Source organism: Penicillium oxalicum, chromosome II (genome assembly GCF_001723175.1).
Source record: "Penicillium oxalicum strain HP7-1 chromosome II, whole genome shotgun sequence".
NCBI classification, from domain to species: domain Eukaryota; kingdom Fungi; phylum Ascomycota; class Eurotiomycetes; order Eurotiales; family Aspergillaceae; genus Penicillium; species Penicillium oxalicum.
Genome location: NC_064651.1, coordinates 4,556,763 through 4,570,273, shown reverse-complemented (window position 1 = coordinate 4,570,273; position 13,511 = coordinate 4,556,763). Strand labels below are relative to the sequence as shown.

Sequence of the window (13,511 nt, the reverse complement as noted above, 5' to 3'; positions counted from 1 at the left end):
GCGGAAGTCGATGAACACTTTGGACTTTAAACTCTTCGACAGTTTGGAAAGGGAGGGAAAATGTTTTGTCTTAAGTATTCCCCAACCAGCGAGGCCCAGGGGCCACCCCAGCTCACATTGGTTCATGGTCTGAGCTCAACAAGATGGACTTTTTCCTCGGCTATCTTTTCAAAAAAAAAATGTAAATTTGATTAATCGCTGGACGACGATCGTTGGTCACTCGCTAGACGGGAGCCATCAGGGCCGTCTCGATCACTGGCGATGCATGGAAAGCGAATCAGAAATGATGGAGTTATACATGCCGTGGGTACAGCCAAACAAGACGATGTGTTGGTAAGGTAAGATACCGTAACTGAGCCGGGCTCATACTGTGCCATACCACCCGATACTGTCCCAGTGCCCACTGCGCAGGGACCGTCGGACAAGTGGACCACTGAGTTCGAACTGGAGTCACTGTACGATATCAGGTAGAAGCTGCAGTGCACCGGGTTCCCCTCTAGTTGCGGCAACCAAAGCAGGTGTATACCAACCACCAGCCAGTTCCGAGCTCAGGGACAGTTCATCCGCCGTATGTGGAGCAAATGGGGGAGAAGGTACCTCGTGGTCCATGCCTCCCATCCTTTTCTGAAAGGGGCCGAGACGTCACCAATGAGATCTTGTCGATTACTCTCCCATCGCTCGATTCCTGCGATGTGCAGCGTCATGCCGGATCTAGCCAGACGCTCGGCTAGGCAAAGTGTGCAGTTTCCAGGGTCTTCCCCAGACCATGATGGGGCTGTGCCCTGAAGCTAACCATTGAACGAATACGACAGAGCTTTCATTCTCGAACTGCCTCTCGCTCTCACTTTTCTTCTTTTTCCTCCCTCTCCCCCGATCACCGATTCGTCAGCCCCCTGTCATGGATTCTTCCCCACATAAAGAAGGATCCAGAATCGGGAGAGCGATGAGGACCTCAAGTGTCACGCAACTGCGTGGAGGTCGATGATCGGACGGGGAAAACGGCTTACTGATTGCTGACAATGAGAGAGCGAGACACAACATTCAAGCGATCCGGCTGTACATGACACCAGACACCACTGCGCGCCCTCCAGCACCACAGGCAACACTCTGAGATAGGGGTGGCATGTCCCAAATCATACAAGATGATCACAATTCAGCCTACTTGCCCTTTTACAGCGTTCTGGAGTTCAAGAAGAGTGGGTCCTTGTCTATCACAATTTTCCCTATCATCATTGAGGATCACTCTTCTCGCCCAATCGCTTCAATTCTTTGACGAACGAGCACCCGAGCAGGAAGATAGATGGGATCAGCAGCATCAGAGTTTCAACCCATTGAGTGGAGATGGATGATGATCGCACTGACAAAATATTGAGTCAAGATTCAGAGAGGCCTGTCAATCACAATTTGATGTCTTTTGTAGAAGCCGGAATGGGTGTTTGGAGAGAAGCACCGATGGACCGGATTCCCGCCGGATCTGGTAATTGGTGCGTTGACGAATCACAGAGTCCACGATTGTAGCGGTCATGGAGAGCTGGAGCATCAAACGCCAATGCTTGGCACATCCAGAATTCAATGCCTATTGACAAGAAGTTAATTGTCCATGTATTAATAAGAGCAGTATTACTCTTCTTCTTGACTCATCCCGCAGCTCAGTGCCTAAGCTACTTACATCCAGAGACTTTCATCGACCTCGCCGGTGCGATTTATTTCCATTGGCACCTGTCCGAAAAGCTCACACAGACAGGATGGCATTGGACTGCAGCGTTGGTGCTGTGCGGAAGCATCCGGCCCTTCCGGATTGATGATAATAATATGCCGATTTTCTTCTTTTGCCTACTCCCCATAATGAGCACCAACTCCCCAGTCCCTTGGGTAGGGGCCCCCCTCAAGTCAGGTTAATTTGCCTGGTCCGGGCTTGATCTCACGTTGACGAAAATCTGCCTCGGTTGAGAAGAGATCGGGCAGTGCTTCGATGCCCCAACCTCTTACCGATCCTCGATCGCCGGAAGATTCATGCGTGGTCAAGTCCCCAGACAACTGGTAGCTTGATTTATGAAGAGGCTGCACTAATTACATTGTGGCGCTTGCTGTGCCGTGTCGGCCCACATCGCATACAGTATAAGGCTGGTCTTGATTTTGGTCTGGCCAAGTTGTTTGGCTGAGAGCAAGCGGTCGAAGGAAAGGGTGTTTTTTTTTCCCGTATAAACGCCAACCGTGAGGGACCGCCTCCGTCGTTATTCCCGAGGTGGGTGAAGCCGCCTCTGCCCTTGGGAGTGACCAGCTATGTAGTTGGTCGATTTGTCATTAATAATATGAGGACGAAGCGAACCGATGAGCCGTACGAGTCAAATCAAGGATCATGTCTACACTCACTTTCCACCCACATTATAGCAGCCAAGTTATCAACAGCCAAAAATCAAATTTTACGCATTCGGCGTTAAATCAAGGACTAAATTCAGCATCCCTCTTAGAATAGCCAAAGGATAGCTCCAGTCATAGAATGTTACCCATTTGATGCCTCAGGGCCTGTCGCACCAGAGTCGCCTGGTGCCATCAATGACTTTTACATCGCCTGGGGAATGAAACAGGGCCGAGGAATTCGCAGAAAGGAAGGATTTGCCGTTACTATAGCGTCGCTTCGCTCCGAGATTAGTTTCTAGTAATCCCGATATGTCGCTACTGAGCAAAAAACGACGACCACCTCAACGCCTAGCCTTCTGGTTCTAGCAGGTGAACAGTGCTCCTTTGGAGTCGCACGATGGCATGAAATTCGTCCGACGGTCGCGCGACTGACTAGGTAGTGGGCTTGTGCTTAGATGGCTGCACCTTTTGGCCCTAGCCTGCTCCAAAACCTTGACCTTGGGCATTTGTGCTGTTTGGGCGGGCCGAATGAAACAAGCCAACTCAAACTCGCCCGCAGTGCTCATATCTTATAGTGCCTGATACCATGTGTATATCCACAACTTTAACACAAAGACCACCGATTACAAAAGGCAGCAACCGGTGGAATAAACACGCTACCTGTCCTTGTTGTCCTGCCCCCAGACGCTTCAGTCTCTCGAGTTTTCCTACTCGCTCATTGGCCACACCGAAATCCATTACAATACCGACAAACAAGACCTCACAGTACCCAAAGTCGAGTGAAGGACAAAAAGGCACGGTGTAAGTGCCAAAGCTCTACCTATTCATGGTCAACCTCTGAACAAAGTCAATGATAGGAATGAGTTAGCCCTTTTGGTTAGTATAGAAGCCAAAAGGATTGATGTGCGAGTCGGCGCATTTGATCAATGATTCCTGTGCCGATGGTCCAATAGGTCGGCCCCTCATCGATCACAAGACCCTGTCTTGTGAAGTAATAGGGACTCTGGTTCAATATACACATCTGCTGGTAGTGACATAACCCTTGCTGTTTATCTTGGAGAGGCAAAGGACTAGCGTAACGACTCTCCCGGGGGCTTTTCCAAGAGATATATCGAATCATCACGGAAACTTGATTACCACATTGTCTATCGAAAGGGTCTTCAGGCCATGGTGGTCACGAGCGGCCTCCAACTGTCCTACACAAATGCACTTCTTTCCCACTTAGCCTTCCAGCTTTCTGATAACATCTTGGAAGCATACTTCTTTAAGAATCGGGTGAACGTCCCTGTGGACAGTAATCCTAGATTGTTGAGCGGAAGAATGATAGTTCAGTAATGATATTTGACACATCATGGCCATGAATCACATTGCAGTTCACATAATCCACGTGCATTGGGATCACTCAAGCAAATAATATATTGATGATCGTCAATAGTACCACTAAAAGTGTACACTCAGGCCTTTCAATGTATGTACGAAAGTGTACTCGAAGATGCTAGTACGAGTATCGGGTGCAGGCATTGCTGGCCTCAGGCATCAATACTGACTCCCCAAGCCAGCCACAGCTGTCCGCTTAAGTCATACTGCGACTTGCTCCGGTCCGTCGTGGGTCCGGTCGAACCCCACGTGCTGGTGGCTCCCGTCCAAGGTCCAACTCCAGCATCCCCAATGCACCTGTGACCGTCCAATGTTGTCCTCACGCCAGCTTCTCCCTTTGCTCAGCTCACTGGGTAACTCTCGATGGACCCTGATTCGGACGCTTCGTAGCGATAACCCTCTTGATCTGAACGGGGAGCTGCGCGGCACCGCCGCTTTCACGCCGTTACCCTCTTCCGCCGAGCGCGATTGGCTCTACAGCGAGGAGGGCGAGATCCCTTCAGCGGTTACGGGAGGAGCCGCGCAACCAGGCCTGCGGTGGACCAAAAAGTACATCTGGCGAGAGTCAGAGGACGCCGGGCGAATCAGTGTCTGGTTTGTCAAGGTTGCGCCGGGTCCGGAAGAGGCCGATTACCTGTTTCACACCTTTGACTTTGCCGACGCCACATATCAGGGCCAAGGATCCCATGAAACCGAGGCCAATCCAGCTGCCAGGAAAAGCGATGTAGCTGAGAGGGATAGTGACGGGGAATTGGTGACTCCTCCTCTTCCACCTAAAAGCGGCCTCGACGAGACGGAGACCACTGTCTTGACGGCCCAAGGCAACCATCTCTGCATCAATGATATGTATCGAACTGCGTATGCTTTTCGAATTCGCTCCCAGACAGGCGAGGTGGTGAGCTGGGCCAGTCGCCATGTGGTTCGAGGTCCTAAAAAGAATCAAGACATTATCAATCGCTACGAGAGAGCTTGACGAGGTGGAGGTACGTCGATGCTCGCCACTGTCCCCGTTTGAGTTGGGTGCAAATTGTCCCCTTCCAAGATCAAGTCACCTCTGAGCGTGAAAAAGGCTCGATTGGAAATCTCCTCGATTGTGTTTCACTTTCCTCGCCGATGTGATTCCCTCTCGTAGTGATGGTGACTCGCACATCTTTCAGCACGACTTATGGAATTACTCCTTTTCCTCGTCTGCATATTCTATATTGAGATGATGTTTCTACCGCAAACATCTCAGAGCGTGTATATAAAGTCAGGCCTTTTATCGCCCAACAGCTCAATCTGACTGTGATCCAGTCCCTGAATCCACGACTCGCGCTCGCCACGACGGCGCTTCGCGTTCTCGCGACGCAACAGCCAGTATTGCACCACCGATCCACCGAACAGAAACAGAACCAAGTAACCCAATACGACCGAATGGCCCGGGTAGTACCGAGGCTTATCCTTCTCGCGGTAAATGTTGGAGGAAACAATCCCATTCAGATTTCCCCATCCTATGATGAAGCCCAAGGAGACGCCCCGTTTGTAGACTCCTGCAGTTTCGAGGTCTCGAAGTCAGCTGCGGAAGTCCTCAATTCCCAAAAATCTACTTTCATGCATACCTTCGATGTTGTTGCTCGCCCAGGAAATGGTATTGGAGATAGCTGGGTATATGCCCATGGCGCCGAGAAAGACCCCAGCATACCGTGCCCCAGGAGAATTGCATCCCAAGAGCATGGCAAAGCCCACCATTCCGAGAAGAGAGACCCCGATGTTGCAGAGGCCCCGCTGGCGTGTACGATCCGCGATGAATCCGATGAGGACGGTGAGGATGGCGGCGGCGGCGTACGGGGGCACACTGAGCAATTGCGCACGGATGGAACTATAGCCTACAGTGGGATACCGATACCTGATTAGCGGGCGCACAGGATTCCTCCGACCTCTTGAAACCTCCTCTTTTGTACCAGCATCGTTCAAACGTACCCTGGAATGAAGTCAGTAGGCACTCTTGCACGTATCAACACCACAAATGATCCACCCAGACGACTCACTAGTTCATTGATAATCGTCGGCACAAACAACGAGAATGCATACAATGATCCGTCTGCGCCCATGTAGATTATGGCCCCCAGCCAGGTCTTCCAGTCCTTCACACTTGCCCAAAAGTAGGACATTTTGAACTCTTCATGTTCCGCGCTCGACTGCTGATCCGCGGCCAATCGGCGCAGGACTCGTATACGGTCCTCTGGGGAGAGGAAGGTCGCCTCGTCGGGGAAATCATACACAAACCAGAACGAGACCACGCCGACCACGATGGTCAGCAGACCTTCGAGAATGAAGATCCAGGCCCACCCGGGCTTGTTCCCAATTCCATCCATCTTGGCGATCGCTGCCGCCAGGAGACCACCGAAGGACCCGGCTAACGCGGCCGCAGAAAAGAAGATGGCCATGCGGACACCAAATTCGGAACGGCGGTACCAACATGAGAGAAAGTATCCTACACCCGGGAACAGACCAGCCTCGCTGAGTCCCAAGAACCATCTGACCGCCATCAATCCCGAGTAGTTTTTGACGAGACCCATACAAGTCATACAGACGCCCTGTGGAGGATATCCGTCAGAAGCGAACCAAAGGAAATGCGCCGGGAGCCGGTCAAAGGACCGATCAGAAATGAGGAGCAATTAGAAACGCCATGCAATCCACATACCCATGCCAGCATGATGCTCGGGATAAAAATACTCGGTCGTAATCGTTTGAGGAGGATATTGGTCAATGGTTCGAACACCGAATAAGAGACGAAAAAGATAGTGAGGGTGGCGTTGTATTGGTTGGGAGACAACCCGAGATCCTTGGCTAGACCATCTATCTTTGCATTGCCAATGTTGGTCCTAATTGAGTCAGGTCTTGAAAGAGCGAGTCTTTTGAGGTGGAAAATGCCATGACCACCATGCAAGAGGATTGATACTTACCGATCGAGGAATGAGATCAAGTATAGCAGACTCAGCCACGGCACAAGACGAAGATCGAGTTTCCAAAGAAGACGGCGATCCTGTATTCCATCAAGCTCCCAGTAAGAATCGTATGTGTCAAGGGAGCCCTTTTGGCAATGTACCCCGTTTCGAGGGTTATTTTGCTTCTTTCCTGCGTAGATTGGGGTAGAGGAACGCCAACGGTGACATGGAACATGAACATACAATAGCAGCTTTCTCCTCCTCACTCAGCCCAGCATCCGGGTCTTCAAATTCGGCCAACTTCCTTGGCAATGGATCTCTAACATTCTTTTCGGTATCTGCGAGACTGACAAGCTCGGGTTTCTCGTCCATGATCGATGCAAAGTGAACCGTTGTCGATCGGGAGAGGAGGGAGCTTCCTATACCAAAATAAGATCAAATGAATGGCGAACACAGCGGCCAGGAACCGGAGTAAGCGGGATATAAAGGACTAGAGTATTACAGTGACTACGACTCGATCGGTTCTGAGCCGAGCTGACTGGAGTCATATAATGTTAGTAAGATCGCTGTGAATCACCGCGCGTGTTGTGCGGGAACGATCCGATGCCCGGCACCGAGTTGCCTCCAAGGTCTTCATCTCCAGCAAATCCGGTGACGTGAGGGGTGGTGGGGTCGTATTCGATTCTTTCTACGGCTCAACAGGCTTATCCCCTGCGGTCTTTCCTGTCACATCCAACTGGAACCGCTTGTCGAGCGTGTGTAACGTGACCATTTGTGGTCAAGCTGCCTTTCGCGCCACCACTGAAAGTGAGCGAGGCTGAAAAGAAGAGGCGGGGGAAGGGCGCCATCTCACCATACTAAAAAGCGCCCCCATCACAGAACGGAAGCGATCGACATGGCAAAGTGTGCACTTGAGGATATGATCAGCGATCTAGAGCCCATAGCGCAAGGACTTGCCGAGAAGACCGGAGAGCTTTGAGTCTTTTGATTTCTGCCGCGGGATGGTCCCTCGTGGACGCTTCCAATAAGGAGACGGGATCCTGGATGTTGAGTTTGCTTGAACCAACGGAGGACGTAAGCGCTCCTAGATCCTTGTTCCCTTTAAACACTGCTAACATGCCGGCACGACGACAGGAGTAGACATGGAAGGGGAGGAAAATACCGTGATGCACCTTGTCTTCCACGTGGCTGCTTTCTGGCTGGTCCCAGGGGCATAAGCTCGACACAAAATCAACTCAAACGAACACTATACCGGGGTCCACTGCCACCGGGATTTCACTACTCAGAAATGGTAGGTACCCATCGTCAAAGAAGGGCAGCCTTACCACCGACCACACCAAGATTGTGTTGGCATTGAATCCTGCCCTCAGGTGAGAGAAACTCTCACACTCCATGGGTACAGAGAGATCCGCTGCGGGTTCTAGTAAGAGTATTAGGTATCTTGGTGGTACAGTGAGCCTGACTCAGCCACACAATGAAAAGAATCAATAGAAGACCTACACTTCTTGCAAAGTCGGTCGTGTGCACCCGCAGAGACGAGACCAGGACAAGTCATCCCAAGCTACTTTAGATGGGGCTTGTTTTTCCCTGCCGGTTTCTCAGCAAGATATCAATCTGAAAGAGTCAGATGAGCTTCAATGAGTTCCAAATCCTCAAGTGTCAGCTCAACAAAAGCCAACCCTAGTGGGCGATGACCACCCTCTGGTCAATCAGTCGTCGAAGGGTGAATACGTCAAGATTATCCCAGCGCCCACTGAATAAAGACCTTGTAATAATCGAATGACGCAAGTATTTGGTTTATGACCAAAAACGTGGCTTCGATCCGGTCTGACTAGAGGAAATATCGCAAAGTGATTGAGCTACTCTTGGAGTATGTCACACATGCTTAAGTCTGGCTTTGACGGGATCCAAGGATAGGAACTGGATCGGGTTGACTTGAGGCAAATGTGCCTGTCATACATATTTTTAAAGCTAGTCTGCAGTAAGCAAAGCCTGTGTCTTCTGAATTGATTGATATTCTGGAGGCATTGAGGATTGATCCAAACTTCGAAACCTCCGGCCTGACCTCTGGTAGCAAACAATCACGTGCCCGCCTACGTAGTGACCCTACGTCCAGAGACAACTTCATCTTCTTCGCTGTCACTCGTACTCTGGTCGAATTGACTTAGTGATTCGCTTTCTCGACCCCCTTTCCATCATTCTGTCAACGGAACCTGAGATCCCTTTCACCCTCAGACGTCAAGACTGAAACCCCCTTCCCCCCGCCCTGCCTACGAAGTTGATCATCTCTACATTTGCTAGTCCTATATCACTTTCCGATCTTACCAGCTATACCCTTCAAGTCTTCAGCCTGAATAATGGAGCCAGCTCTAATCCAGCTGGCCCGACCTATTCCCCCTTTGCGCCAAAATGCGCGAACTGCAAATCCATCAGTACACTCCGACCGTTTGTCCCTTGCCCGCATGTCTGAATGGCGTTCTTTTTCCGAAGATGCTCTCCGAGCTTTTCATGAGGCTGGCATCACCCATGAGGTCCCGTTCCAGGATGAGACTGAGCTATACACCGTTGGCACTAAACATGGTGTCTCCGGTCGCTTCGTTCGAAACCTATGCGACCCGGTTATGAGAGCTCTTGCACCACTGCCGGGTATGGAATCAATCCGATTCGCAGACTTTCCAGCACTCTCCACTTCTGATGACATCCTTCCCGATATATGTCTGGGCCGGATCGCGGCTGACCCCACACCTGACAATGTTTATCTGGTTGGGGAAATTAAGACGCGATGGACCATTCCCGAAGCATATCTTCATCTCAACCGACCGAGTGCATCTTTCCGACTTGAGCCGCTCATGGGTACGTTCTGGCTCAGGTTGTTCCGTCCGTTGAGAGACTCGCTAAGTCTGGACCAATCATCTAGGACAACTCGTCGTTCAAATGCGCATGTGTTCGGTTCGCTTTGGATTTTTGTCCACCTACAACTCTACCGTGTTTGTTAAACGAGCGGCGGACTCTTCTTTTCTTCTTTCGCCTCCAGTCAGCAACGACGCGATTCAGCCCTCCCTTCGCCAGTTATTTGCCGGCTTTTGTCGCATGGCTCAAATGGCGCCAAGGTATTTTGAAAGGCCCACATTCCAGCTGCGGGACATAAGTTTCACTCTTGCAATCACTAAGTAGATACTTAATGTAGATGCTGATGCACCTAGTAGCTGCAAAGCCCCTCTCCTGTCCGTATCTCTAATTGTCGACTAAGAAGCCCTGGTCAACTGCACCCACAGTCGTCGAAGAATGAGCCCGTCACCTCCAGCAGTGTTATTGTTGATACTGGCACATCTCTGGGTACAGTCATCAATTGCATTCGCCAACTATCAGACACTACGGAAAACTCAAAAGCCACCTGGCTGGCTAGTATGAACGAAACACCGGTGATTCTGAAGTGCTGGCGACCCAGTCACGATGAGCTGTAAGTCAGATGGCCTTCCTTCCTCATTGCTGGAATCACTCACGAGCTGCTTCTAGATTTGATGCTGAAAGTGAGGTGTACGAGCGTCTTTGGTCTTGGCAAACGTCCGGTCATGATTCGATATTTGCTCGATGGATTCTGAGAGGAGAAATTATCTGCTCGAGTATCTTCCCTTCGGGATACGCTCTCGTATTAGAGCATATAGATGGGGTTCGGCTTGATCGTGTATGGCATACTTTGGCGGTGGAGGAACGAGCATCTATTGAATCCCGTTGCCGCATGGGGATTCGTGCCTTGCGACAAGTGAACATCCGTCTCGATAACGCAGGAATGCACAACGTGCTCTACAGCAGAGAGAACGATGAGGTCACTCTGGTTGACTTTGAAAGCGCCCAAGAAGTGACAAGTGACTCGGCAATTCCCCCGTACTATGAGATGGAGGATATTTTTGGCTCTCATTCGCACCGCTAGGGCATTGCTTTGATGATTTTTCTTCTTCATGGGCATGGGGTCAGTACCTGAATCTTTGGGGGAGGGACACGCTACTGTATCCTTCTGATCAATGACCGAAGATAGCTCAGTTAGAGAGTTAGGTCCACCGTCCGGGCCAGCATTCATAGCGAGTAGCGGGTCGCTTTCTAATACGGACCACCACCCACTCTCCTGGCTTTTAGCTCACGCTTGCTATTACCTCCAAGGCGATTCCAAGATTTTATTTAATCTACAAAGCCCTGTCCGTGTTGACTGGTCAGATTCATGGCGCGAAATAGTCATACAGGTGGAAGATGATCTACCAGAATTCTTTTCGCCTTGGGACCTGGTATTTATTTGTCTACAGTCTCGGGTGTCCTAATGAGTCTCATGGACTATTCATCCCGCACACAATACACAGGGGATTGTCCCGAAAAATCCCAGCTTACAAGAGGATTTAAGAAGAACAGACTTAAATCATTGACAAGACTCAATTCACAAGTTGGATAGGCAAGGTAGCTAAACTCAGCATCAACCCCCTCCCACCCTATAGTTGTGGGTCCTAATGTGACCATCTTGATTGGAAGTCTCTTGAACATCATGGGGCGTCCACAAGAGAAGTTTTCTTTTCCCCACGTTTCGACAGTCTAAGCTTGTTCTCTTAACCAGAGACCTGGACGCTGGCGTGACCGTGACCGTTGAATGCTTCGACGGCCATGACCTGGTAGTTGAAGTTGCTGTTGCCGAACCCGTGCTGGGCCCAGAAGTTGAAGTGGTTGTTGATGGTGACCGTGCCGGAGGTGCGCTTGTTCTGGCGGACCGAGAAGAACTGGGTGAAGGTGCTGGTACCAGTTATGGAGGGCTGGTTGTAGCGGGTGTCGGTGCAGACCTGGTAGGTACCTCCGTCCGAGGTGATCGTGCCCAAGCTCTGGGCCTGACTGCAGGGGTTGTAGGTGCCGTAGGACTCGACAACGTAGTACTCGGCCTGGGGCGAGTTGATCCAGCCGTACACAGCAAGGTACGAGCCAGAGCTGGCGGCGTCATAGGTGGCCGAGTAGGTGATGGGGCTGTGAAGGGTCAGCATCGTGGGGGAAATTGGGGAAACAAGGTCAAGGGAGGTTCCCCCCTCACTCACCTCTTCGAGCCAGTGCGCCATCCCAGACCAACGACGAAGTCATTGTTCACACCGTTGTCCCAGTACATGGAGAACTGGCCAGCACCCTGGTTGTAGCTAAAGGCACCCAAGTTGCCGTTGTAGTTTTGGACGTAGTCGATACCGTTACGGCGGGCCACAAGCGCGTGCTCGGTGGAAGGGGCCGCGAGGGCCGTGGCCAAGAGGCCAGCCAAGGTTGCGAAGACCTTCATGATGATCGAAGAGGACCAGGTGCCGAGTGAGTAGAAGAGAGGCTTGAGCTTGTTCTGATGAAGAATTGTCCATCATGGCCTCTCTCCTGGTATTTATATTCCCCCCTCTTGATGACAATTTATCCATTCTTCCCCGTACAACCGAGTCGACCATGACATTCAGTGGCCCGGTGGGTAAACAAGTGACGATCGACCGGTGCCCCCTCCACCAACTCTGGGGTTCGCTGATGCTTGTCATTGCCCTGAAGCTTGGAGCAATCTCTCCGTGTTGGCTAAAATGGCCATATGCACCTCTTGGTGGCTAAAAAAGAGGTCCAACTGGCTAAAAGCATGTCGTACCATTGGCTAAATGAAGCAGACGAGTCAGAAAGTGCGTAGGTGGAGCCAAGTCAGAGATTCTTCACGGGATCCCCCGCAAAAGTATACGCTGCGGGTTTTTGGGGATGACGAATTGCCGGCACAAACGGCTGACGAAGGTTCCTCGGCATTCTGGCGAGTGAGCTCACCCCTCTTCGCTCACCTCGAATCACACCGCCGTCGCTGCCGTCACTGTCATCACCCACCGTGTTCCAACTGGTCTTCCACCTCGTGCTTGGGCCGGTGATGGATCGATGGATCGCACCCATTCTAGAAGGGATCGTCACTCTGCCCTGGATAGCCACGGTTTCCCTCCGAAGCCGTGGATAATTCACAGGATAAATGGGGATGAGGATGTTGGCCCGAGGAGCTGACATTACACTGGCATCTCACGCATCCTACTCATCCTACTCATCCCCAGTCATCCGACAAAACAGGCTGCACCGGGGTCATGATCAACAGGATCGCATGTCCAACAAGGAATGAGAAAGGCTCTCTCAAACCTCCTCTGTTGCCGATGGATTAGGGATTCTTGTTCTCCCGATCACCGCCCTGGACCGGAAAACGGGGTTGCTTGACCTCCTCACTCTGCCGCAAGTCTTTACGACGGCCACTCGTTTTGCCTGGACTCTCGACTCTCAGTTTACTGTCGACCCTTGGTCGAATGTCACTGCAACTTGTAGTCATGCGGAGACTTTGCCGGCAAGTGGGCAAAGAGAGGGCCCTTCTCCAAGATCAGCCACTAACGACTACCGCGCATCCTCGAGGCCGAGACGCATCCGCCACCCAGTTGGAGTAATACTGGGCTGCACACCTACCGTGCCTTTCAGAATGTGTGACTCTCACCCCCTTCATTCCATCTAGATCCTGGCAGCTTTTCCAATTTCTAGGCCAGCGATGCATCCATCTTCATTGAGATGAATGTCGGTGCTCGGCTCACTGTTCGTTATTCATGACTTTTCACTAGATCTTGGTGAGTAATTCGACTACCGATGCTGCCGATTTTGAGTCTGCCTGAATTGGAAAGGTGAGTGATATGATGAATCCAACTTTGGGAAAGCCACTGGATGTCGAGTCAAGTCAATCAACGGTAGAGGACGCAAAAGTTCATTTCCGAAACGGATCGCTTCCTTCTCGGAAATGAATCATGGGTCCCCTGTAATTTCATGTGTAACATACAGTATTGCCTGGAA

General features: G+C 51.1%; 4 protein-coding genes across 4 annotated transcripts; 2 read left to right on the top strand and 2 right to left on the bottom strand.

The window, feature by feature from the left end:
• Nucleotides 1-4,048: 4,048 nt before the first annotated feature.
• Nucleotides 4,049-4,711, top strand: POX_b03449 (uncharacterized protein; the record flags this gene model as incomplete). Its single annotated transcript, XM_050112345.1, has 1 exon — nucleotides 4,049-4,711. The coding sequence occupies one exon, from the start codon at nucleotides 4,049-4,051 to the stop codon at nucleotides 4,709-4,711; it is 663 nt and encodes a 220-aa protein (XP_049972691.1).
• Nucleotides 4,712-4,968: 257 nt separating this feature from the next.
• Nucleotides 4,969-7,037, bottom strand: POX_b03448 (uncharacterized protein; the record flags this gene model as incomplete). The annotated part of the gene is made up of 7 exons (XM_050112344.1): nucleotides 4,969-5,267; nucleotides 5,337-5,623; nucleotides 5,679-5,698; nucleotides 5,766-6,314; nucleotides 6,422-6,602; nucleotides 6,684-6,763; nucleotides 6,909-7,037. 7 exons carry the CDS (start codon nucleotides 7,035-7,037, stop codon nucleotides 4,969-4,971), a joined length of 1,545 nt encoding a protein of 514 aa, XP_049972690.1.
• Nucleotides 7,038-9,022: 1,985 nt separating this feature from the next.
• POX_b03447 (uncharacterized protein) lies at nucleotides 9,023-10,596 on the top strand (the record flags this gene model as incomplete). Its single annotated transcript, XM_050112343.1, has 4 exons — nucleotides 9,023-9,518; nucleotides 9,583-9,775; nucleotides 9,916-10,125; nucleotides 10,182-10,596. The coding sequence occupies 4 exons, from the start codon at nucleotides 9,023-9,025 to the stop codon at nucleotides 10,594-10,596; spliced, it is 1,314 nt and encodes a 437-aa protein (XP_049972689.1).
• A 661-nt stretch (nucleotides 10,597-11,257) lies between these two features.
• POX_b03446 (putative endo-1,4-beta-xylanase 5) lies at nucleotides 11,258-11,961 on the bottom strand (the record flags this gene model as incomplete). The annotated part of the gene is made up of 2 exons (XM_050112342.1): nucleotides 11,258-11,663; nucleotides 11,732-11,961. 2 exons carry the CDS (start codon nucleotides 11,959-11,961, stop codon nucleotides 11,258-11,260), a joined length of 636 nt encoding a protein of 211 aa, XP_049972688.1.
• Nucleotides 11,962-13,511: the final 1,550 nt, after the last annotated feature.